The following is a 25,691-nucleotide window of genomic DNA, read 5'->3' as shown; positions in this document are numbered from 1 at the left end:
ACAAAGATGTTTGGGGGTACCTGGCTGGCTCAGTCAGTACAGTATGCAACTCTTGATCTGGGGGTTGTGAGTTCACATCAGGCATAGAGCCTACTTAAAATAAAATAAAATAAAATAAAATAAAATAAAATAAAATAACGTTTGGGAGTGGGCTCTTCACTCCCTTATTTGTCCTCTCAAAGAGGTTGCCAAGAAAACCATCCCTCTCAAATTTAGAAATGCCCTATTTTGCTTGACATCATCCTTAGGAGGATGGGAATGCTGGGCTGTCCATGTTTATAGCCCCCAGATAACGCTGGGGTCATGATGCTCCTGGCTCATAGTCCACCCCTGTTTTTTGGTGAACAGAAAGGCCTGCAGTAAAAGTGTCTTGACTTAATATTTACTTGGTTAGATCAACAGTGCCTTGGGCATCTGGGTGACTCAGTCGGTTACGTGTCCGACTTCACCTCAGGTCATGATTTCATGGCTTCTGAGTTCGAGCCCCGCATCGGGCTCTGTGCTGACAGCTCAGAGCCTGGAGCCTGCTTTGGAGTCTGTGTCTCCCTCTCTCTCTGCCCCTCCTCTGCTCATGCTCTGTCTCTCAAAAATGAATAAATGTTAAAAAAAAAAAAAAAAAACAAAAAAACACCAAAGCCCGGTGCCTCTGTTATCTTTCCCCCACCAAGAATGGGATACAAAAATTTTCAGGCATTAAACATTTTTTTTTTCAAATAACTTTCTTTTCAAGCCAAGATAACTTGGAAAAGATGGACAACAAGGAAGGGAACCATTCCTACCAGATACTAAATAGACAAAGAGTCCAATGGGCTGAATAGAAGTAGATTCTGTTTCAGATGGAAATTTAGTAAATTATAAAGGTGGCATCTCAAATCAATGGGGAGAAAATAGATTCTTTAATAAGTGATGCTTCCACAGAAGGGTAAAACAGGATCTGTGTCTCGGAATATACCCGGATAAGCTCCAAATGGATCAAAGATTAATTGAAAAATAAAAACGTGCTTATTTTTTGCTCCTTCTGCTTAGATGGTCTAAAAGGAAGGAAACTCCAGTAGCAATAAGCACACCTAGCACCCAGATCATGGTTTTTAATACAATTCTTCAATAAAAGGAACCAGAGCTCCTTTGAGATATAGCTGATCTGGGATTGGGGCAGGAAATATACAAGATGGGCCTGGAGCATCTCACAGTGCCAGAAAGTAAATGAAACCCTACGAAGAACAAACCCCAAGACCCCTCCATCAGGGTTTGTCAGAAGAGCACAGGAGCCAACTGAAGGAGCTCCCAGTGACTAAAGTTGGAACAGTTTCAGCATCAAGATAAATAAAGTAGTATTGGATTATAACCCAAAGTATAAAATAAATAGTCATATAAATTACTGAACGATTAAATAAATTTACAAATGAGGTAGAAGGGACAAATGTCCCATGTCAAAGAATTCCAAATAATATATGTAGATACCTCGCCCTCAAGTAAGGAAATTATAACCCCCACTCCTTAGGTATGGGCTGTACATAGTGACTTCCTTCCTGGAGAGGAGGGAAAGGTGCAGCTTTACAGTTTTGAAACCTGACAAACATTATCTCAGCCAGGTGTGACCAAGGCCAACAGCAATGGTCATGAATCATGTTGACAGTATGTACCCCTGCTATAATGTGGTAAAAATCACACTCTATGTCTGTGGTCTTCCTCTTAATAGCCCATAACCTCAGCTTTATATTGAGAAAAATATCAGACAAACTCCAGAATTCTACACAATACCTGACCAGTAGGTCAAAACTGTCAAGGTCATCAAAAACAAGTAAAAGCTGAGGAACTGTCATAGCCAAGAAGAGCTTCAGGAGACACGACAACTAAATGTAAAGTGGTATCCCCAACAGGATTATGGAACTGAAAAAAGGAAATCAGGTAAAAACTAAGGAAATCTAAATAAACTATGGACTTTAGTTACCAATAATGTGTCAGTATTGGTTCATTAGTTGTAACAAATGTATTGTAACCACGTAAGACGTTAATAGTATGGGAAACTGGGTGTGCGTGTGCGTGGGGGGGGTTGTAATGTGGGAATTCTATACCATCATCTCAATTTTTCTGTAAACCTAAAACTTTTCTAAAAAGCAGTCTATTAAAAAAATGAAAACATGAAAGTACTGAAGGAGAACATGGAAGTGGAGTTACTTAGCTTTTTAAAGAGTCAAATGCAGAAGCCATTAAAGAAAAAAAGATAAATTTGAGCACATAAAGACAAAAATAAAAATGACAAAACACACACATCGTAAGCAAGATCAAAAGGTAGAAGGTGAAGGTTGGAAAAAAGAGGCAATGGCTAACTCTGGGGAATCAAAAGAAAGAAAATGTAATCATAGTATGCTCATAAGGCTTAGCTATGAATAATCTATGCACAGTCATAATAATATAGATAATGAAGTGATTTATCCAAATAAAGAGGTATGGAGAATATTGAGGGATGCTGGAAGGGGAAATAATATATGTATTTATGAAAGGGTATAATAGTATAAATATCTATCTTATACAGCAAGAAATTGAACAACATCAATCCAAACAGCCCAAATTAAAAAACCAAGAACTAGCAGCACGAGCGTATGTTATTTAGAAATAAAAGGTAAAACCAGAAGAGAGAGCTAAAAGATAACTAAGAGGCTGTCTCTGAAAAGAAGAAATTAAAGTGGGAAGGCCAGGGCAGGGTCTGCTGTTTTTCTATCTGATTTTTAAAATATATATTCTTTTGATAAAAATAAAAATGAATACAAATAAACAAAAACAAAAAAAGATAAAGGGCCACCTGAGATGCTGTTTCTGAAACTGAACCACCCTGGAATTATGGGGGAGGGTCTGAGGGGCACAGGGCAGAATCTGAGGGCAACTACCCCACCTGCACATCATCTCACAGCAGAAATGCTCTAAGGATCATTCTTTGCCTGGAAAAATCCAAACAGCAGCCTTGGTCAAGGTCAATATTTCAGTTGCTTTTTGTTTTTCTTGCCGCAGCACAAACCTTCCACAGTGCCAGGGATTTACTGAGACAGGAAAAAGTTTGGGCTATAGCTTCTCAGATCTTGAAAATGGAGCCAGGGCCATTTCAGGTCCTTTTTGGACTCTCATGGAGTCAAGCTGCACCCCTTCAGTTCAACCACATAACAAGTCATAGATGGGCTGATCCCAGAGGCTTGTTAAGGGTGTCTGAGAGGTGGGAAGCAAGAGATGAAGCAAGAGAAGGAAGCCAGGAAGACCAGGACTTGGGAGGAAAGGAGGAGGCTGGGAACTGAGAAAGCAGTCCAGTATGCCTTGGTGGATGAGCCCAGTCAGGAGAGGAGGAGAAGGACTAAAATCCAGGTAGCCAAGGAGCAGATCCACATTCTTACAGGTTCTTCAGGGTCCACGCCACATTCTGTTCCATGCACATTTCCAGAGAGCAAACAGAAATGCTCAAAGTTTGAAGATACTGGTCTAGAGAAGTGGCTACAGCAAGACAGTACCACAAATGACAAAAGGTGAAGAGAATGATGATGGGGACACAGAAGAAGGATGCTGCCTCTCATGGTGAAGCTTAAAGGCGCTACTTATGTTCCACAGGACCAACCACCTCCTCAACCTCCCCCAAGGGCAGACTTCCAAGGTCAAGAGGCTCTGAAATCTTACTGGGAAACTGCCTTTGATCAACATGAAATATCTCACTTTGCCCTATTTAATGCTTTTTTTTGCCTTAAACATTTGCTTGTTTGACAGGAGCAACACTGCCTTCTCTTTCTCTTGATTTCATCTTAGTTTTTGTGTCATTAAAAAAATGTCTTTTGTTTGCCATTAAAAAAAACAAACCTTATCTGAGCCTCTTTTTTTTTTTTTTTTTTTTTTTAAATTCTCTGCAGTGGAATTTAACCCATTTACATTTACTGTGATTTACTGGCATTTGGTCTTGTTCCTACTAGCTTATTTATGTTTTCTACTTATTATATCTCTTTTTAGTTGTTTCTTCTTTTATTCCCTCATTTAATTACTCTTGCTGCATTGGTCAAGTTTTCTTTATTTCTTTTATTTTCTCTAGGGATTGAAAAGTTCTAAATTCTAGTTCTGTTGCATGGAGATTACTGTTTAATTTTAAAGAAATACTTCAGAACCTCTGCTTTCTTAAGAGACCACCAAAGGTTACATACACTGAGCCACAGCAGGGGACATGGAAATGATTTTTTTCTGTTATTTTCCCCCTGAGTTCACATCTTGCCTGGGCTGCAAGACAGCCTGAGGAGGGGGAAGGAAGAGATTATTTGATCATTATTGTTATTTTTTTAAAGTAATCTCTACACCCAGTGTGGGGCTTGAACTCATGACTGCAAGATCGAGAGTTGCATGCTCTTTGGACTGAGCCAGCCAGGTGCCCCAGAGATCATTATTGTTACCAAGCTCTTAAATCTGGATCAGAGTCAGTGCTCATGGGTTCTCCACAAGTAAGAGCCCTATGAGTCAGGCACTGTTTAAGTTAAGCAACAGGCTCTCACTTCTTCTTTGGGTCCCCCCATTTCTTGGGGTCCTTCTGAGGTTGAGAGTGTTCATGAGAAAAGAAAGCCACAAAGAGGGTTAAGGACTCAGGGAGAGAAGGAACAGAGCCCTGATTTAATTCTTCCTTGTCCTGCAACCTGATCCAATAGATTAAAAAGTGAGTGTGGTTAGCCAAAAAGTGGACACAGCCCAAACGTTCATCAGTGGGTGAAGGGATACATAAAATATGGTTTGGTAAGTAATGGAATATTAGTCAGCCATAAAAAGGAATGAAGTTCTGACACATGCAACAACACGAGTGGACCTTGGACACACATTACACTAAGTGAAGTCAGCCAGACACAGAAGGACAAAGATTAATTATGTGATTCCACTTATATGAGGTCCCTAGGTGGTCATATTTATAGAGACAAAAAGTAAAACCTAGGTGGTTACCAGGGGCTGGAGGAGGGGAGAACGGGGAGTTATTGCTTAATGGTTATAGACCTTCTGTTCAGGGTGATGAAAAACTTTTGGAGATAGTGGTGCTGTTTGCATAACATTGTGAATGTACTTAATGCCACTGAACTGTGCATTTAAAAATGGTTAAAGTGGGGGTACCTGGGTGACTTAGTTGGTTAAGTGTCTGACTCTTGATTTCGGCTCAGGTAATAATCTCGTGGTTCCCGAGTTCAGGCCTCTCATTGGGCCCTGTGTTGGCAGTGAGGAGCCTGCTTAGGATTCTCTCTCTCCTCTCTCACTGCCCCTCCCCCCACTCTCTCTCTCTCTCTCTCTCTCTTTCTCTCTCTCTCTCTCTCTCTCTCAAAATAAATAAATAAGCTTAAAAAAATGGTTAGGGCTGCCTGGGTGGGTCAGTCGGTTGAGCGTCTGACCCTTGATTTCAGCCCAGGTCATGATCTTATGGCTTGTGAGTTCAAACCTGGCATCGGGCTCTGTGCTGACAGTGCAGAGCCTGCTTGGGATTCTCTCTCTTCCCTCTCTCTCTGTCCCTGCCCCACTCACACACACATACTCTCTCTCTCTCTTAAAATAAATAAATTTTTAAAAATTTAAAAACAATGGTTAAAATGGCAGAGCGCCTGCCTGGCTCAGTCCAAAGAGCATGCAACTCTTGATATTGGCCGAGGTTGTGAGTTAGAGCCCCACACTGGGTGTAGGGATTAATAAAAAAATAAATAAATAAACTTAAAAAAAATGGTCAAAATGGCAGACTTTAAATTACAAATATTTTATCACAATTAAAAAACAAAGTGAATGTGGAGAACTTTTTGGAGTGGGCTTGTTTTCTCCTGCACTTAGGGAGGTTGGGACCTGAGAAAGTTCCACACTTGGACTGTGCTCACTTCCTGCCCCCATCCGTGCCTCGCTCCCCAGTGCTGGCTGAGGAAAGGGCTCTCCTGTGGCCTCACTGCCAAGAGAGACCCATGCTCTGAGCCTCCTCCTCCTCCTCTGTCTCCTTTCTCCTACTTTCCCCAAACTGGCTGTGGCCTTCACCAGCTCAGCGTCTCCTAGAGCTGTCGACTCTCAGCTTCCCTCACCTGGGCCCTCTTTGCCAGATGGGCTACAATGAGAGGCCCGAATCTCATTTTAAAATAAGCGAATGTCCCCTGAACCACCTGGCAGATTCCTGGCCCCTTCTGGCCTCTGTTTTCTGTCTGGGTCACAGTTCCATGGCTGTTGTCCCGTCTGTTAAGAAGAGTTCCTTGAGAACAACTATACTTCTTATTCAACTTTACGGCCCTGGTCTCTTGCACAAGGTCATCCACTGTGTCTATTAAACACAAGGTGCATTAACAGCAGGAGAGGTCACTCCATAGTTCTAACGTGCCAGGCGCTGTGCTAAGCACTGATCTTGCCTCGCATCATTTACCTCTTGGAATAACTCTATGAGTTAGGTGTATTATTACTACTCTCGAGTAATAAAGCACAGAGAGTGAAGCAATTTTCCCAAAGTCACATAGCTGGTAGGTGGTGGAATTGGTGCTGTCAACCTGCCTCTAGGGTGTTTGCATAGGTGGGGGGCTGGCGTCCTGGCTAAGAACAGTGCTGCTCCAACAGGCCGGCTGCAAGGAGCATGAGGGCCCAAGCTCTGGAGACTCAGGGGGCGGTGGACCTTCCAGGCCCCACATGTTTGCTGGGGCCTTCAAGGTCCTCCCACACCCTCTGGGCCGGGAGAAAGGCAGTAGAAAGGGAGGCAGAGGTTAACGGAGACAAGTAAGAGCTTCCGTCACTGGGGCTTAAACAATGGAGCAGCACCACTACACCGGCTGCTGGGAGAATGATTAAAACCATTAGTAGGACATTAGAACAGCTCCAGGAACTGGAGAAGGGGAGGTCTAAGAAGGTCTGACAGCCTTCCCACTCCGGACAGAGCAAGAACAGAAACCACCACCACCGACAAAAACAAATAGTCCAGGGGTCTCAGCCTCCACTTCTATAAAATGGAAGTATGTGTCAGAAGAAAGAATACAATCTGTCTCCCTCCTTCCAGATCGGGACATGATTTCTATAATAGGGTCTTGGGTCAAACACTGGGATCTAAGAAAAGATCGGGATAACATCACCCGTAATGTGCATATCAAATTATACACATACCCCCGCAGATAACTGAGCATACACGAGGTAGGGGTAACCATCCTCCCAACCCCAGCCCCCTGCCAAATTCCTCTTGTGATATTTCCTTAAGCATCATGTATTTATTTTTTTTTCAAAATTTTTTTTAATGTTTATTTATTTTTGAGACAGAGAGAGACAGAGCATGAACGGGGGAGGGTCAGAGAGAGGGAGACACAGAATGGGAAACAGGCTCCAGGCTCCGAGCTGTCAGCACAGAGCCGGACGCGGGGCTCGAACTCACGGACCGCGAGATCATGACCTGAGCCGAAGTCGGCCGCCCAACCGACTGAGCCACCCAGGCACCCCAAGCATCATGTATTTAAAGCAGATCCCAGTTCCCAGGCCAAACAAAAGACCCTTGACGTGCTCTGCCAGAATCTCTGCCGAGGACATTTTCCCCCCTCCAACCCCATGGGTGACACACCTGCTTCAGATTCTAATGAGCACATCCTCATCCAGTAAGTGTGGAGAGAAGCAGGGCTTGGGGCTCTGGCAGGTGCACAGGTTCAGGGATGGAGGAGATCTGAGTTTCATTCATGTCAGTGGTTGTGTGACCTCGAGCAAGTGCTGACCCTTTCTGAGCCTGAGCTATGGAATCTGCAAAATGAGAATAATGGGACCCTGCAGGGCTGTGAGGGCAAAGGGTAAAGTGTGAAGTGCTGGACACAGAACAAGTGCCTAAATTAATAACCCAGTGCCTACAATAGCATCCACCTGGCTCACTTCCTTGTCCCTCCTCCGTCCCTCCTCTAAAACCCCAGAGTGTTGATTTGGGTTTTCCTTATCTCTATCACTGAACTCTGAGAGCCAGCAGGGCATAGACTCGCCTCTGTTCACCACTGTTCCCTTAGCGCCTACAACCATGTCTGGCTACAGTGTGCAATGGACAGAAGGATGGATGGATGGTTGGGTGGATGGATGGGTGAGTGGATGGATGAGTGGGTGGATGGGTGGATGGGTGGATGGATGAGTGGATGGATGGGTGAAGGAGCGAGGGAATGGCAGGAAAATTATATAACCAGTTTATTTGGTAGGTGGGAAATATCTTGGCCAAGAGGGTAAAGAGACTCTGATAACATGGAAAATCAGCATCAGAAAAGTAAAGCACCCACCCACCCTGCTCCTGGGTGGCTCAGTTGGTTGAGTGTCTGACTTCAGCTCAGGTCATGATCTTGCGATTTGTGGGTTCAAGTCCCCACCATCAGCTCTGTGCTGACAGCTCAGAGCCTGGAGCCTGCTTCAGATTCTGTGTCTCCCTCTCTCTCTGCCCCTCCCCCACTTGCACTCTGTTTCTCTCTCTCTCTCAAAAATAGATAACCATTAAAAAAATTTTTTTTTTGAAAGAAGAAAAGCAAAGCACGGTGTTTGTGCAGGATAATCCCCTTTCTGTTCAACAGTCTAGAAGGCTGGACCCCAAAATCTCAGTGACTTGAGTGGTGGGATGGTGGTGATTTTTATCACCATGCTTTTGCTTTTGACTACTGAGGTCAGGTGCTACCTGTGTAATTAAAAGAAGTACGGGGACACCTGGGTGGCTTAGTCGGTTAAGCGTCTGACTTCTGCTTAGGTCATGATCTAACGGTTCGTGAGTTCGAGCCCCACGTTAGACTCTCTGCTGTCAGCACAGAGCCCACTTTGGATCCTCTGCCCTCTGCCCTTTGTCCCTCCCCTCCTTGTGCTCTCTCTCTCAAAAAATAAATAAACATTAAAAAACATTTCTTAAAAAAAAAAGAGGGGGGTGCTTGGGTGGCTCAGTCGGTTAAGCGTCCGACTTCAACTCAGGTCACGATCTCGCGGTGTGTGAGTTCGAGCCCCACGTCGGGCTCTGGGCTGATGGCTCGGAGCCTGGAGCCTGCTTCCGATTCTGTGTCTCCCTCTCTGCCCCTCCCCTGTTCATTCTCTGTCTCTCTCCGTCTCAAAAATAAATGTTAAAAAAAAAAAAAAGAGGTATGAAACCAGCGGCCACATAAAGAGGAGACCCTAGCACTCCTCTTCGGTGCATCTTGCACACAGCCCTAAAGGGGGATGTGCCAGGCCAGCCGTTGTGGATGGCACTTGTCCTGTGAGTGTGGCACGTCTCCCTGAGACCTCATCTTATGACGGAATGCTACAGAGCATTCTCCGAGACACAGTCTGCAACTTATGAGATCCTCCTACCCCGCCCCCTATAAGAAAACGTTTTCTTCATCAGTACAACAAAATGTGATTTCAGTTTTATGTCTTTATTAGAGTTTCCCCAAGCAAGGGGGAAAAAGGATTTTATCAGACTACAGTCCCCTATTTTCAGCTCAATGTGGCCCCTGCGATGATAGCTCCCAGGTTCTGTGTCTTAGGATGGAGGTCCTGGAAGGCTGGTGTCTGATCCCCAAATGTCTTGCATGTTGAGGACACCATTAATATTTGCTGCATTGAATCAGACCTCAAGAAGAATCTTTTTCCTTTGTGTGAATATTGTTATTAGATTTTCATATTACCTAATATCCTCTGTGGAGAAGGGCCCATTTCCCGGCATATTAATTTGACACAATTGGACAAGTAACATGATTCTGTCCAGTTCGCAAGTAAATCCCACCACCTGTTCATTGTCTGCTAGAAGCAAAGTGAGGGCAACATGTTCTACCTGCCTTACTGTTTGTCTCCTGGATATCGAATGCTGGAAAAAATGAATTATTGGGATTTTTCTTACCTGGAGTTTTTAGATGGAGGGTTTTGTTTGGCATTAATAAATTATCACTTATCCAGCTCCTGTTACATTAGAATTAGGTTTATTTTCCGTAGGGCCTGTAGGAGTGACCTGCAAACACTTAGGCCCTCTGTCAGCATTTCGGGGCCAGAGGAGGCTTCAGGGAATGAAGCCGCTTTCAGAGCCTCGGCGGCGGCACACGAGACGTGACAGCGGCAGAGGCAGGCCCCTGGCTGCGTGTTCGCACGGCACGCCATTCACTGGCCCCGAGGGGAGCCCGACTCCCACTTCCCCCCGGGGAACAACCTACCAATTCCAATAAACGTATTTTTAGTTCCAACTCAAACCGAAGAATCAAAGACTTCTGGGTCCTTGGCCCTTCCTTGCTCCTACAGATAAATAATCTGATGAGCGATGCGATTTCTGGTTTCACCATGTGCCCAGCCATAGAACAGGGATGGCCTGAGCGAGTGAGGCCTTGCGAGCTCACCGCTCTGCGGAGAGTGCTGGAGCCCAGCAGATGCCAAGCCCTAGGCTCGGGGAGGGACGCTGCCTCTCCTGCCCGGTGTATGCAAGGAAGGTCGACACCTTTGATCTCCTGCAGCACAGGGGACAGGAGAAGAGCGGATACTGTCCCAGGGCCCCCACCTGGGAAACTGGGAATGGAGGCGAGGAAGGCAGAGTCGACTCTGAGACACTTGCTGTCAATTTCAGTCCCAGCTGGACTCTCAGAGCACCCTGGAGAGAAACACCTTCCCACAACCCGCCTTTCCTTTGTGAGTGGCCCAAACCTCACCAGGGTATTTTATCCATCTTGTTTCATGAACTTTGGTTCATTCACAGATACCCAAGTGCTTCTTTGCTCAACACTTGTGTCTTCCACCTCTTTCTTCAGGAACAGAATACCTCACACTCCCTGCACCGGCCACATCAGCCTCTCAGGTTCTCAGAGGCACCGTCCTCCCTCAAGCCACAGGGCCTCGGCACAAGCGGTTTCCTTAGCCTGGAGCTCTTCCCTTCGGACCTCCACCTCAGCTCAAGCACCCCTTTCTGAAGCAAAGCCCTGCCTCGGTCCACCCCTCATGCCCATCTAAGAGTACTCATGGACTGTGTGTCCTCCCGTGTGGCACTTGTCGTAGCTGCCCTGTGATAACCGATTCATCTTTCCCTCCGATTATTTATCGTTACCTCCTCTGAGCTGGGCCCTTGTGTGTGATTCTTTTTCATTAGTGTCTGTTTCCCCCAAATCATAAGAAGGGCTAGTAATGGTAGCTCCGAAGACGTGAGCATCCCTAGATGAGCTCACGGGGCGGGGCTCCATAAGTATTTGCTGAAGGATTAAATCCTTGCAAATGCACCTGGCCGATAGTTGTAATTCCCCACAGATAGCAAGAATTCGTATCACGAAGCAAAATAGCACAGCATCCAGTAATGGGGCTACCCTGACCACTACTGGTCCTGGTGGCGATCTGAATCTAGCATCGTTCTGTGGGAAAGAAAGAGGCACGAGGCTGGACCGCCAGCTGTTTGAGTGGCTGTGCGCTTCATGGTGACGGATGGGAATGGTGAAAGGAAGGTGAGAGAAGCCAGGTGCTTATGACTGTGTGGATGGTTACGGGAAAGGAAATTACTCTTCAGCGTAGTCAGAGGTCTCTCACTGAACCTGCATGGTGGTGTTTAGATTCTGTAACTATTAACAAAAACACTGCCATATTATTGGCATTCCTGCACAGAAACAATTTTACCGTTGTGAGTTAGAAACCCCCACATCCTTTCCCCCACTGACATTATTTTTGAGTACGTGAAGCTTCTTAGGGATGTAACCATCATAGAGGAGACTATGTCAGGCGAGAAGATGCGGGAGGCACAGAGACACAAACAGCCCTAGCATCCAGAACAAGGCTTATTTTGTTCAACCTTTATGGGCCGGGCATGGTACGGGGCTGGGAGGACATCCCTCCTCCTTGGGGGAGGGCAGAATGGGTCATGCTCAAGCAGGCCAGCTCAAATCCTCCAGTGGGTGCCACGGCCCCAGATGCAACCTAAACATCCTGCTACATCACCTTGGAGCTGGCTGTGGAGCCATCACCCACTCTGCGTACACACACTCAGGTTGTCAAGGAGACCAGCAGTACTCGGGACAGCATGCACCCAGGGCCGGAAGTCAGACTCTCGGTGGGGGTGGGGAGGAAGAACCCATTCCCCTAGGGAGGCCTCAAAGGTCTAGTAGGTTCATACGTCACAACAGATGAGAAGATGTGAAGCTGTGTGAGAAATTATTACTCTGATTTTAGGGAGTGGTGGAGGGAGGGGGTGGCATTCACCTAGTCCTTCCTTGAAGGACAGTCATGCTACTTGCTTTGCAAAGGGCTAGAAGGTAGACTGTGTGGGGAAGCTGGCAAGAGCAGTTTTCTTTTCAGAGCCAGTTTCCATGGTGCCTGACAACACTTGGCAATCCACAGCTGGGGAGTCTTGGACAGCCAGGGGGGCCCAGGGCCTTATCTCACCCGGGCCACCCTCCAAGGCCTCTGGCCTCTCTGGGCCCCCAGAGTGAGAGGCCACAGGTGAGCAGCCAGGGCACCTCTCTCTCTCTCTTTCTCTCTCTCTTTCTCTCTCATGCCTCCCTGGGGAAAGGAGGTGACTGACACAGCAGACAAAGGGCAAAAAGCAGAGAGAGAACAACCTAAGGGCCAAGGTCTACAGCTCATGCACACCCCCTCCTTCACCCCTGCCCTTGGGGAAAGTTCTGTGAAGCATGAGCTTCCTGAGTTTCACTGAAGACCTGGCAGGGCTGTCTGCCCAGCAGATCCCTAACTAAGAACACATTCTTTCCACCCCCACACTCCTCAGCCTGGACTGCAAGGACCAGATAACCACGTACGGTCCCCTTCGATTCCCAGTGTGTTTACACCTGCTGTGGTCCCCACATCCTAGAAAGGACCAACTGCACCCAGACAGGTTGGGACACTTCCAGGCGGGACGAAGAGAGGAGAGACATGTGCCTTACCTGTTCCTGGGAGTTCATCACTCGCAACTTCATCTGCTTCAGGTACGTGGAGGTAAGGGGCATGTTGTAATCGATAATCCCGGAGACCAGAGGAGAAGGAGGTTCGTTTTCTGGCAGGAAGAACAAAAGGAAGCCACTTTCAGTCTGGGCCAGGGGCCCCCTGGCAGGCACCACACCCTGTCACCCACACAGAGCCTAAGGAGGAGGAAGGAACATGCCAGAGCTCACAAGCTGGCGGCTCACCTACCACATCTGGCCTGTGGACGCAGACTGTGAGGCCCTGAAAATATTGTTCAGTTAGGTGCCGGTGTTTAGCAAGTGTTCACATGCTAAAAATCGGGACTATCTGGCTTCCTTGGAAGCTGGAAGGTCTGGTCACACAGGGCCCATGCTCCCACCTGGCCACCTACCAGGGCAGCCTTGCAGCAGCCACTTTAGCCAGCGTGTGAACTCTCCATTTTGCCACAGTCCCTACCGGTTCCTATGCGCATTTTCACTACTTGATTATGACACTTGCCGGGCCCTCAAAGGCATTTTCGTTTCCAGCTCTGGTCTAAGCCAGCTTCCTGGTGCACACCTGCCACCACCACCTGACCCCATCTCCCACCCCGACAGCGTCCCCCAAAAGCACTGTCAGGTACCATATGGCTCACAGGTCTGGGCCAGGCCTCCACTACCCCCTCCCAAATTCTGGTTCCTCCTTAATCACACGGAGAGGAGCTCTGTTCCCCCCATTTATTGCTTTCTTGTCCTGAAGATCAAAGTCACGCATGTTCTTTTTGTAAAGCATTTGCAAAATGTGGAAAAATGTAAAGGCCAAAAAAAACCAAAAACCAAAAAACCACCCAAAACCAATAATTGCACCGAGCAGCTTGACATATGCTTCTGTTTATTTTTTCTCTGTGACTTCTCTTCTTTACGCACTTGATATTAAAATGCATACAGAAAATTATAGTTTGCTTAAAAACATTTTTTCCCACTTAACATTGTCACGGTCATTTCCCCCACCATCAAAAATCTTGTTTTGCTTTGCAAACAGTGTTTTTATGGCTGTGTACTATTTTATCATAACTTGCTCAAGTCATTGCTTATGATTGGCCATTCAGGTTGTTTCCTATTGGAGGCTATTATAAACAGTACTACAGGGAACATCTTTATTCATGAATATTGGTCTGTATTTCTAATTGTTTTCCAAAAAATGGAATTTGGGGGCCGAAGGGTAGGACTGTTCCAGAACTCTTAAAATCTCCAGCTGAGATGCCTTCTGCAGAGGCTGCTGCAGTGGACGGTGCCCAGTCACTGTGTTCTGCGTCTGAGGCCCCACCGTGGGCGTCATAAGGGACAGACTAAAATGGCACAGTAATACGTCAAGGAAGACGGGGAGCAGGACTGAAAGGGAGCCCAGCCCGTTGCCCCTTTTCCCATTCCAGCTTTCTCTGCAGATGCCCCCTGCTATGACCAGTCTCAAAACCCTGGAGTCACCTGCTGGGACCTTTCACACAAAGCGGGGCCTCCTTTGGTCATTTAGTCACTTGACCCAGCTTCACCCTCCGCCTGGGGCATAGTCTTGGTTACCTGTTCTCCGGCCTCCTCTTCCTGCCTCCAAGACTCCAGGCCTTTGGCCCAAAGTCCCCCCTGGTGTTCAGTTCTGTTCATGGGCTGGGATTTGAGCAGTGTGAGGAGAAGGAGGAGAAGCAGGAGCGACTTGTGGACTTGCCAAAGCTTGCTCTCCACCACTGCCACCACCACCATCGTGCCGGAGAGACGGGCTCAGGGGCAAGCGGGTGCTGGGGCCTCGGTGGAGGAATGCGGGAGCCAGGGCCCAGGCCAGGAAGGTCCCTTCGACCTTGGAGACGCTATGCTGAGTAAAAGAAGCCAGCCACACAAGGACAAATACGCTAGGATTCCACTTAGCTGGACTATCGAGAGCAGGCCCGGTCACTGAGACAGAGGGTTGAACACAGGTTATTGGAGACTGGGGGTTGAGAATGGGAGTTATTGCTTCATGGGCACGTGGTTTCTGTTTGGGGTGGTGAAAACGTTTTGGAAACACACAGTGGTGAGGGTGGCTGAGTGGTGTGAATATCATTAATGCCACTGAATGTACACTTAAAAATTATTAAAATGACAAGTTTTATGTTATATTTTACAATAAAGAAAAAAGCCCCTGCAAACAAGGGGGTGAAGCTACCCAAAGGGGACAAGGGAGTCCCTGCCTTGACAAGGACAGAAACAGAGAACGGGGTCCACGGAGACTGGGTCTGGGGCCGACGGGTGTCATTTTGCGGTGGTATCCTTCTGGTGACGGCACAGCTTGAATATCATCAAGGTTTATAAAAATGCACAACTATGGTTTGCTTTTTAAAGCCATGTTGTCGCACTCGGGGTTTTTGTGCTCCTTGAGGAAGGTCTTTGCTCTCTGAGGAAGAAGTGAATATCACTAATAGAGTATCTCAGAAAACTGGCTTAAAATGAGCTGCACTTTCTTTCCGTAGACACTTCCTCTTGGTTCCGTGGCAGAGGGTTCTGACACCGCTGCACGTTGGCGCCTTCGCACAGACGACTGGCACGGCGAGGGGACTGAAGTCGGTTTCAGCGTCCGTTAGTCCTCTTCTTGCTGCCCCACCCTCAACCCAGACTTGACCTCTTTAAGCCCAGGAGCACATTGGGACCTCCCTCCCCCACACAGCGACGGGGTTGGAGGCCGTATGTGAGGCGGACATTTGAGCAACCACATTGAGAGGGTGTCACTCAAAAGAGCCATGGTTCCTGTTTTCTGATCCTGGGTCTCCAGACAGAGAACTCTGCCATTTCCGTTTCATTTCCTCAGAGACATGGTTGTCTGGTGAGAAGCTGCCAGACAACATGGTGCATGAGCAGGGCCATCCTCGTCCTGGAGATCACTGGTCAGAGCCGCAAGGGAAGAATTCATGGAGTGTCACGGCAGCTCTCCGTGTTTGGCCATCCGGGGAGGCCAGGCACTGTGTTTTTTTCCCTGATGGTCACCCATGTCCTGCCTAAAATACCATGGCTGCTTATGAGAAGGCACCTCTAATAAAGCCGGGTACAGCTTGGTTTAAGAAAGAAAACAGAAAACCAATGGCTAGGATGTTACTCTTGGGAGGAGGGGAAAGGGGTTTTCCTTGGCCTGTTCCGTCCCCGGCAGGTCCACAGATCAGAAACCACTTCCAGTGCCCAGAGGTGAGCCAGGAGGGCTCAAGAAGAGGAGGTAGGATGCCCCGTCTGGGGGGAACCCGGATGCCTTGAGCATGCACGCACAAATCCATCAGAGATCCAAGTGCAGTGGAATGCTCGTGCCTGCGGCTCCAGAAGCGAGAGTGCTGGCGGGGAGGCGGGACCTTGGCGGGCAGCGGGGAGGCATTCCAGGTGAGAAAACATGCCAGGGAGCTGGCTGTGGGACCACAGTGAGGAGAAAGGCAGGCAGGGTTTCTGCCAGCCAGGAAGTTCCAGAGGTGGTAAGTGGCTCACATCAAGAGGATCAACTTGGTAGGAAAGAGGGGAGGTGCAGAAGCCAGTGGTAGCTCCGGGAACTCCGTGGAGCCACGTGCTCACAGGCCAGACGAATGCCAGGATGGGCATAAGCTAAGGTGGACGCATGAATGGGTTACAAGTGGCTTCCCTGGGCTCTGCTGAGACAGGTCAGTTCCCGCTGGGGTCAACACACAGTGGCCGTGCTCAAGCCACTTAGCAATACCGCTGGTGAGTTAGGAGATCGCCACGGTCGCAGAGCCACCATAATCCAGCAGGCTGCTGGTGAGAGGAGCAGAGGAATCACTCAAAGAAATGTCTCAACATGCTTTGCCAAGGAAAACTGACACCCGCCCAGGAGCTAGCCCTGGCTTTATGGGCCTCGAGAATAACCCGTGATGCGGAGGCTTGACCCAGGCCAAGCCAAGTGCTGGCCTCCACAGCTAGGCTCCAATGGCATGCATCAATCGAGGCAAGCTTCAGCGGAGGCAGTGGCCCTCGCTCCTCCACGTAGAGCAAACGCGGGCAATTCTCCTGAGCTTTCACCTACAGAACAGAACTCAGTCCAGAGAGGCCTGTGGCTTCAGCTGCCAGTGGCAAGAGCTCTCCCAGGCAGGGCTGGATGTTGAAGGATACGTGCGTGACGAGGGCCCAGAGGAGCCACGAGACCAGCCAGCCTGTGTGGGTGTTTGGATCTGGAAACAGAGACCCAAAGCCTGGGGCTGGCTCAAAAGGTGATGGAAAGCCTCTTTCCCCGGGGAGTGAATCAGTAGGCCAACAGGTATTCGAGGAGCACTGATGTGTGTACCTTTGGCGGGAAAGGTAGGGGGGACTCTGTAGGTACAATCCCTGTACTCGGCGGGGTGGGACTGATGCGGAGCCCATTAGAGGTCAGAGGAGGAAGAGTTCAGAGGCTCTGGAGTAGTTCAAGACAGCTTTGTGGAGGGAGGATCTGAACAATGTTCAATCACTTAGCTGATGGCTACTCAGCACCCGTTAGGAGCTCCACGAAGACCCTCCTGCTCCAGGAGGTGGGTACTAGTATTAACAGCCCATTTTACAGATGAGGCACCCTCCCCATGTCACACAGCAAATGAGTATGAGAACTGGGCCAGGCCAAGCCAGCAACCAGGCCAGCATTGGAAAGACTCTGCAGGGGCCTAGGAACGAGCTGCAATGGGGTCATGTGAAGGGAGGAAAGGAAGGAGGGATGCCAGTGGGGGGGGGGGGGACAGAGATGGGTTGGACTGAGACAGAGGAGTCTGGGCCTGGCTGTGAATGAATCACCACCTGAGTGGACAACTCTGTCTCCAAGGCAGGGACCCTTCAATAGGTAACTGGGTTGCCCACTGCTAACTCCTAGTTTGCTGCCTTGCAAATAATATTTTGCCACATCGGATCGGAGAAAACCGGAGCATGCCTCCAGAGGCCCTTTCCCCAGGAGCTAGGGCTGGTCTGAGGGCACACCCGGTTCTCACTCTGTCCCATCTCCGCCTGGACTTGCTGTGGGGTGGTGGAAAAGGAGTGTGGAGCCGGGAGGCCCTGGAATTTCCCATCCCTGGACTTCCTGATCCTCAGCTGCCTCCTTTGTTTGTGCTCCTGGAGTTGGGGGGAGGGCAGGGGACGGTCCAGGCCCCCAGGCTCTGTCGGGGACAAACTGCTGAGCAGGGGAGGCTGCTTTGCTTCCTTTCTTTCTTTTTAACACGAGGCCAGGAAGCCAGGAGTTTTCCCAACAGCCCCTTGAGAAGTCTCCATCCTGTTCCCTGTCCCCCTCCTGCCCCACCTTCCTGGGACAGGAACCCAGGCCTGCCTCTGGGGCCTGGGGCAGGAGAGGGAGGGGGGAGGGCTGGCATGGCAGGGGCGCCTATGAAAGAGCGAGCAGTATGGCTTCATCCAGGGAGGCCAGCACTGCGGGAGACCAGCGCTGTGGGCTCTTAGCTGGGGTAGGAGAAGGGACGCCCTGCCAGCTGGCAAGGGTGGCCCAGGCAGCTAATGCCTCTAGCCATTAAGCAGACAGGGGAGCCTTTCCCACTCCAGAGCTCTTCACTGGCAGCTTCCAGAACCAAGCTCTTCCCTTTTGCTTAGCGACCAGGTTGTGGACCCAGGGTGCTCACCTAGGTAGGCTGACTGACCGGAGGTCTCCCTGCGGGGCCACCTGAACATTGGCATTCTTGTGTCTCAACACCATGGTGCACACACCTAATAGGGTGGGAGAAACGGGCTGATGTTCCCCAGGTACCTGCCACACCAGATGCCCTACAGAATAGGCTCCTTTAATTCAGCTCCATGAGGGAGGCATTACTCCCATCTTGCTGATGATAAAATAAGTTCTCCTGCCTTCTGGTAGGGCTTGGACAACTGATTTCACCATGACACTTGTCTGTGCCTCGTTTTCTTAGCGGCAAGGTGGGATGGATACCTCGTAGGATCATACAAGCTGTTAGGAGCAGGGAGGTCCCCAGCCTGCCACAGGACATACAACAGGGACCAGGCACCACACCCAGGTCTGCTGGACCCCCAGCCCAGGCTTTTCCGTGGGTCGCACCGTCTCCTGCTCCCTCAGTGTCTCCTCTTCTCCCTGCATGGGAAGCTCCTCTCCCGGGGGCAGAGAAGTGGCATTCTGCCTGAGGACCGGCAAGGATGGGTACCACGCAGCTTTACGCCTCCTGTGCTCCGTCCTGCCTGGAGCACACCCCTGGGAAGGGAGGCTCCAGCACAGAGCACACGGAGCTGGTTTATATTCTAGGCGGTTCCCTCCTGGCGTGAGTACGCGCGCGCGTTCTTTCTCTCTCTCTCTCTCTCTCTCTCTCTCTCTCTCTCTCTTTCTCCCCCTCTCCCTCTCCTTCTCCACCTCCCTCCCATCACTCTCCTCCCTCCTCCTCCCTGGGGGTGGGGGCCTGATGGTGGCAGCCTGGAGAAGAAACCGGCTGCCGCTGTGCTCAGCATCGCCCTCTTGGCCGCGCTGGCCATGCCGAAGCCCACAGATGAGGAGAAGCGGAGCTGCAGCCTGGAGACGAGACCTTGCAGCTTTCACTGAGGAGTTGGGGGGCGGGGGGTGAGGGACGTCCTCCACACCGGCAGAGAGCAAGGGACCAGAACAGAGGGAGGCTGCAGACACCCCGGAGCGGCCCACAAATGCAGTCCCTCTTGGCCTGGCCTCTGTTCCCCTAGGCTAGTGCTTCAGTGTGACTCCGCCAGTTGCTATGGAAACAATTAGGCCAGAACAGGAGGGGACAGGCAGCCACCACCAGGGCACGTGCCCCTGGGACTCAGACCCTGACAGGGTAGGGGTGTGGCAGGGAAAGCCCTCCTGGCCTATTTGCAGGGACCAGACACTGCCCTGGCCCAAGGCTGCAGCCACTCAGCCAGGGCCAGGCCCAGTGGGGCGGGGGCCTCTGAGGCATGCGCATTACCATAATAGCTACAACCACCACGGTTCCCTCCTCTTGTGCGGCAGCCGTGTGCCGGGGTACAGGGATTAACTCTCCAACCTTAGCCCCCTGACGTAGGTCCCATGATTCACTCCACTTCACAGATGAGGAAACTGAGGCTCAGAGAGACGAAGTCACTTGTTTAGGATGCATAGCTGCTGACTGGCAGAGATTCAGACCCACCCAGTGTGGTCTTGGGGGCTCTGCTCTTAAACCAGGAACCCAGCGTTTGTGAGGCATTAACCACACTTGTTCCTGTCCCCCATACTTTAGAAGCTACCCAATGTGCCTGGTGAAGCAGCCATGGCCTAGCAACCCCATGGACAGGAAGGCCTCTGGATTTGGTGAGTCAGCAGAGATCACCAAAGTGAGAAAACCCCAAAACACTTGATACCTAGGCTCTAATTTCTTTGTTGTCATCTACTTTGCTTGAGCTTTGTTGTTGATTTTTCCTTCCCCAGAAATGGGGGGTGCCACTTGAGTACCACCCAAAGTGAACAGCCTGCCCTTCAGGCTGAGTCTGTTCCCATCCTCAGGCAAAACGCCCACTGACTTCAGCAACCTTTACAGACCTGATGCCCAGGAGCAGCCTAGAAGCCCTGATAAATCGCCCACCTGAGCACCATTTCTCAGGGCAGAGTTACAGTCACACCGGCCACATGTATCGGCCCACCTTGCTGTGCCAAAGCCACCTGCGAACAAATGGGCGCCAGGCTTGCCGGAGGCCTCTGGGCGTGCTCAGGGTGAGGGGCTGAGGGGGACTGAAATGGGGGTCCTTGCTGCATCTCAGGGGGCAGGGCAGAGCTGGAGAGCATGGACACTGGCCCAAGGAACCAACTTTGCCTGGTCACAAGTGCTCTGGGCATTTACATTCGAGGTAATTCCCACAGATTTCCTGGATGTTCACAGCGAGGGAATAAACACTGAGGGAGGACCGACTACTGGTAGGTGTGGGGCTACAGGGTATAGAGGTACCCGTGGTGAGGGGGGTGCTCCTGTCTTCAGAGAGCTCGCAGTCATGATGGTGAGACCAGACCCATGAGGACACTGCCCAGAGTGAGGCTTGGGTGGCAAGTATTAAGGTGCTCAGGGACTAGGGCGAGGTGATCATTGCCACCAGGAACCTCAGTGGGAGAAGAGGGTCTTAAAAGGAGGTAGGAATATACCATTGGTTTTTTAAATAAAACCTGACATTTTTTTTAAGCTGAAAAAAAAACCCCAAAAAACCCCCAACCAAACCAACAGCGAAGTTCTCTAGGCATGGACCCACACTGGCCTCTGGGAATTGAGACAACTGCTGGCCATGCACTTTTCTGTCTGTGCCAGCAAAGGGCAGGCCCTGCTGGTGGGAGGGCCTTTCCCTGCACAACCTCCCCCAAGGCACCAGCATGCCTGCCTTCTCCCCTACCTTTGGGCTCCAGGCCATTGGAATTAAAGTGCATCCTCTTCTGACACTCTGTGCAGCTCATCAGGAATCGAGTCACGGCTTCTCGCGGAAGGAAGGCATAGGTCTCTGCAATCTGGGGGAGAGAGGAGGTTTGCTCATCATATGGACCCAGGGGGAGGTCACTTGATCACCAGGTCACCGAGGTCAGTGCTCAGGTGGCAGGTGGTTGGCCCTTGCCGGGAAGGGAAGGGATTCGAGGAGCAGGTGGCAGGTGCCCTCAATTCTTAGCCATGGAAATGAGTGAGGACTCTTACGGAAAACCATTTGTTCTAAAATTTTGAATAAAGGAGCTTAAAAACTGAGAAAGCAAAACACGTAAACATTATCTAACCTATGTTTTAATAAGTAATACTCCTCTCAGAGCATTTTATTGTTGCTACTGAAAAATTAGCTTACAAGCATTGCTCTAGGGGAGGAGGAAAAATTTCCGTTCTTAGAGATGGGTAAACGGAGACCCACTTACAAAGCTACTGGCTCCGGGCCTATGAACAGAGCCCAAGGTTCTATAAGCTCTTCCTGCAATAACTCACAGATCAAGAACATTTTTAGAGAGAGCTGTGAAAGTCTGATGCCAAGGGATCAGGTTTTTCAGACTGGGCTGCCAATGACCCCTATGTTCCAGGTGAGGTCACAAGGCCCAGAGAGGTAAACCGACTTGCCCAAGGTCACACAGCTCTTTAGAGGCAGTGCTGGACCAAAAGCCTGTCCTCCATAGTTGCCTCCAGAGGGCCTCCCCTAGCCAGGGAGGAGAAAGCAGGTGTGGGAAGGAAGTTGGAATAGATGGGAGGGAATACAAGAAACAGGCTGGGCAGGGGAGTGGAGAAGTGGGTGCAGTCCCAGAAGCCCAGGCCATCTCCTCTCGCTCTGGGTTTTGGGAAATGGACTGGCCCTGGTTTGGCCGCCTCTTAGGCCCAGGTTCCCTTGGCTGAGGCCGGTAGCTGCCCAGCCGCTGGTGTTCGCACGTTTCCCAGAGCCGGAGCCCTTCCGCTCCTCTCCACTAAGGGGCAGCATCACCCCAGCATTCCTCCCTCCTCGCCGCAGCCCAGCGGGGAAAGTTGGCGGAGGGCTCTGGTCAGCCCTCAGGGGGTGGGGACTGCTCTCCAGGACCGCACCAGGTCTGCTGCTTGGAGGTGCACGAGCACCCTGTCCCATCTCTGTGGCGATCAGGAGGCGGAGTAGGGTAGGGCAGAACGGATGGGGCTGGGGGGGGGGGCAGGGTCCCAGCACGGGGGCCAGGCCGTGCCCCCTGCTCAGCTGGCCTGTGGACCTCGGGGGCTACTCCTGCTCGGTGGCCGGCTGCAAACGCAGAGTTAATTTTGGTGACACAATTGTTATTTCTCAGCTGATTTGATGCTCTGCAGAGCAGGCAGTCTCCTTGATGAGTTATCTCCCTTCCAAATTCCCTGTCTGATTGCCTTCCTCTGGAGGTCAGGGACAAGGGCAAACCCCAGCTCTCTGATTGGAGCCAGTGGATGGGAGGGCACGCAGCCCATCCTCCTCCGGTCTCAGGGCTGCGGGATGGGGGCCTTCCTGCCATACACGTGGACATCTTCATTCTCAGCCCCACCTGCCTGGAAGTCTTATGGGTGGTGGGTGGTGTGCACCTCTCAGGCCTTCAGGGTTGGGAGGGGTGGGCCCCACTGAAGGGCTGCCGGCTGCAGGAGGAAACGGGCAAGAGGGAAGGGCACCTGCTGGACAAAGAGGGGGGTGTGGCTGAGTCGGGCAAACAGGTGACCTCCGAGGTGCCGCAACAGAAGGGGTGATATCCCAGGTCAGACCTAGGAGAGGTGAGCTGAGGGCTTGGGGGAGGAGGGTCATAGTCTGCTGAGAAAGGAGGAAAGTTCCAGAGGGACAGCACGATTCACTATACAGAGCTCACCCGCCGCTGGGCAGAGAAATCATTTTCCCAGCACTCAAGGAGAGCCCTCCCGGCCTGGCTGCACCTGACCCACCGAGGGCTCAGGGATACTTCCCAAGGAGGGCCCAGCCCAGGGGCCAGGATGGTGGCCGCAGCTCCCTTGGCCTCGGCAGGGACCCCAGCCGTACGCAAAGCTGGCCAGGGGGCACGGGGCGCACACCTTCTGGACCTGGGTCCCACACGGGGGTGGCTGGGGTGGACCCAAGAAGTATAGGTGAGGAGTCCTTGGAGCCATCTGAGGGCCAGGAGGGAGCCCTGCTCTGGGTGGCTGGAATGTCTGCAGCCTCACTAAGTGCTCCATGGGGAGTCAGTGAGGTGCAGCGTCTAGCCCAGCTCCACGCTGCTGTAGGGGCTGGCATGGAGGAGGGGGCAATGTGTGGCCTTCGGCCTCCTCCGGGCATCTTTTGGTTCACTCTCCTGGCTTGTCCACGTGAGAAATGGGACATCCATTTCTGTTCTACAGCATGGATGCCCAAGGCCACAGGACTCGGGATGAGCTGAAGAGAGGAAGACAATCCTAGCTCATGCTCTAGTCAATAGGGTGGTGGTTTTCAGATAGTTTTAGAGCTCCGGACACAGTTCTGGAAGTAGTCTCTTATGCTGAAGGCCAACGTGTGAAACAGATAGAGATGGAGCTGCTGTGTTTAAGGAGGGGAGCCCAGGACCACTGTCCCCACCCAGCTTCCCTCGGCTGCCTGCTGCTGCCTTGCTTTCAGGGCTTCCTGCCTGGACACTGAGACCCGTAAGTGCATTTGCCTTTTACGTTTTCCCTCATGGTAAAAAGGAGATTTCACTGGCAGGGAGAGCAGAAGCTATTTGCAGAGTCGTTGACTTGTAAGGCCCCATTTCGCTCCCCAGCTCAGGGGCCGGCAAGGACAGATGAGGCCAACTGGGGGGATTTGCACCACTTTACAAGATCGTGCCACTGCCCTGCGGTGGATTAGCACGCGGTGGGCCTGGAGCAGCTGCTGACCACATCTGGCCCCACCTCCAGAGTGGTCAGGGCAGCCAGATCCGGACTCCGTAGCTTGATCTAGCTTACCAGCACCCTGGGAGAGAGGAAGGAAGCAAAGAGTTTGCTCCAACCCAGATGGGTGCGGACACCAGAAAAGCCCCCTTGAAAGAGGCCCAGTCCTCTATGTGGGCTCAGAGAACTCTGTAGCACCACTTGGAACCCTCCCCAGACCCTGGCATAGGCAAGTCCCCCTGCGAAGCCTCTGGATCCTCTGGTCACACTGCATCAGAGGCAGCATAAGGCAGGAGCTTCTCTTCCAAAATGGGAATCCCCTGCATTATCCATTTAAATGGCCATCTATCCCTGGCTCATATACCTTCAGTTTCAGAAAGCTCATTACCTGCCCTCTCTGATCTATTGCTGGATAGTGGTAGGTGCTAGAAGCTTCTTTTTCCCACAGAATAATGTGCCTCCTTCAATACCCTTGAACAAGTCTGCCCATCTCCCTTCCAGCCCCCTGCTTCCTGCAGGCACCCCAGGCCTATAAGAATCTGGAAGGTCTCCGGTGCCCTAGAGATGGCAAGTAAGTCCCAGGATTCAGGTTTGGCAAAACACACAGAGACAGGTCCAAAAAACCCTCAGCCGGGGGCCTGATGTAAACCCCACTGTGCCAGGCTGTGCCTCTCTGCAGTCGTCAGCACAGAGTTTCCTTGGGGGCTCTTTCCCTGGCATGGATGGGACTGAAGAGCTACGCTTGGGTTGAGGAAAATGGGAGCAGATGAAAAGCAGGGGGACAAAAGCATCCAGGCACCACCCCCACCCCCCAAAAAGGAAAGGGTGGCAAGAGAAGGGTGACAGATGGGGAAGAGGAGGGGGAAGGGAGAGGAGGCACACGGTGGGGAGGGAGGTGCAGCAGCCCCCTTGGCCTTCACACCCGCTGCAGGAGGGCCCTGGCCTGCTCCACTCAGCCTTGGCCCTGCTGCTGAAATTCCAGCTCTGTGCACAGCCCAGCTGGCCCACTGCCAGTCATGTGCCAGCTCCAGGCTGGGCAGCGGGAAGTGGGGCACGCGGCGGGCATATGGACGGGAAGCCAGGAAGTGCAGAGCAAAGGGCTGGACACAGGGCCCAGGGACACAGAGGCTGGCGGAACCAGCCCAGCCCAGCCCTCTCTACAGCATGGAGGCCGCAGACCCAGCCTTCGTAAATACCCAGGGAGTGCCTGTGGGTGAGGCTTGGTGCTAGACACGAAGGGGACCAGGGAAGTCACATGGTCTGGCTGGCCCAAGCCCATTTACCTTGACCACAACAAGTCTTGGGGCTTACTAGCTGCACAGGGGGGGTTTGTGGAGAGGCAGGATGTGTACCGGTCAGGGCACAGGCTCTGGGTCCAGCTGCCTGCCTCCAAGCATCAGAGGGGTGACCTCAAGGCAGGTTATGTGTCCCTCTAAGCCTCATTTTCCTCATCTGTAAAATGGAGGTAACATTAACATATACATATGTCTGTGTGTGTGTGTGTGTGTGTATACACACATATATATACATGATCTCCATCACATATGTATGTATACATACACACTCTTTGTACGAGTGAAGGCTCAGAGAGCTGGTGCACAGGAAACTGCTGAGTGCA

At 51.0% G+C, this 25,691-nt stretch overlaps 1 protein-coding gene across 2 annotated transcripts in view; it reads right to left on the bottom strand.

Annotated features, from left to right (window-relative positions):
* NOL4L (nucleolar protein 4 like) overlaps positions 1-25,691 on the bottom strand; it is a 123,607-nt gene that overhangs the window by 46,201 nt on the left and 51,715 nt on the right. For both annotated transcript variants that reach the window (XM_019458816.2, XM_019458817.2), the window contains exons 3-4: positions 21,150-21,261; positions 12,822-12,931 (exon numbers count right to left, since the gene is read on the bottom strand). In XM_019458816.2, coding sequence (XP_019314361.2) covers positions 12,822-12,931; positions 21,150-21,261 — 222 coding nt within the window. The remainder of the gene's footprint in view (positions 1-12,821; positions 12,932-21,149; positions 21,262-25,691) is intronic.

The sequence above is a fragment of the Panthera pardus genome, unplaced genomic scaffold (genome assembly GCF_024362965.1).
Source record: "Panthera pardus isolate Hobbes unplaced genomic scaffold, ASM2436296v1 HiC_scaffold_25, whole genome shotgun sequence".
Taxonomy (NCBI): domain Eukaryota; kingdom Metazoa; phylum Chordata; class Mammalia; order Carnivora; family Felidae; genus Panthera; species Panthera pardus.
The sequence above is the reverse complement of the archived record's forward strand: the minus strand, read 5'-3'. Positions and strand labels throughout refer to the sequence as shown.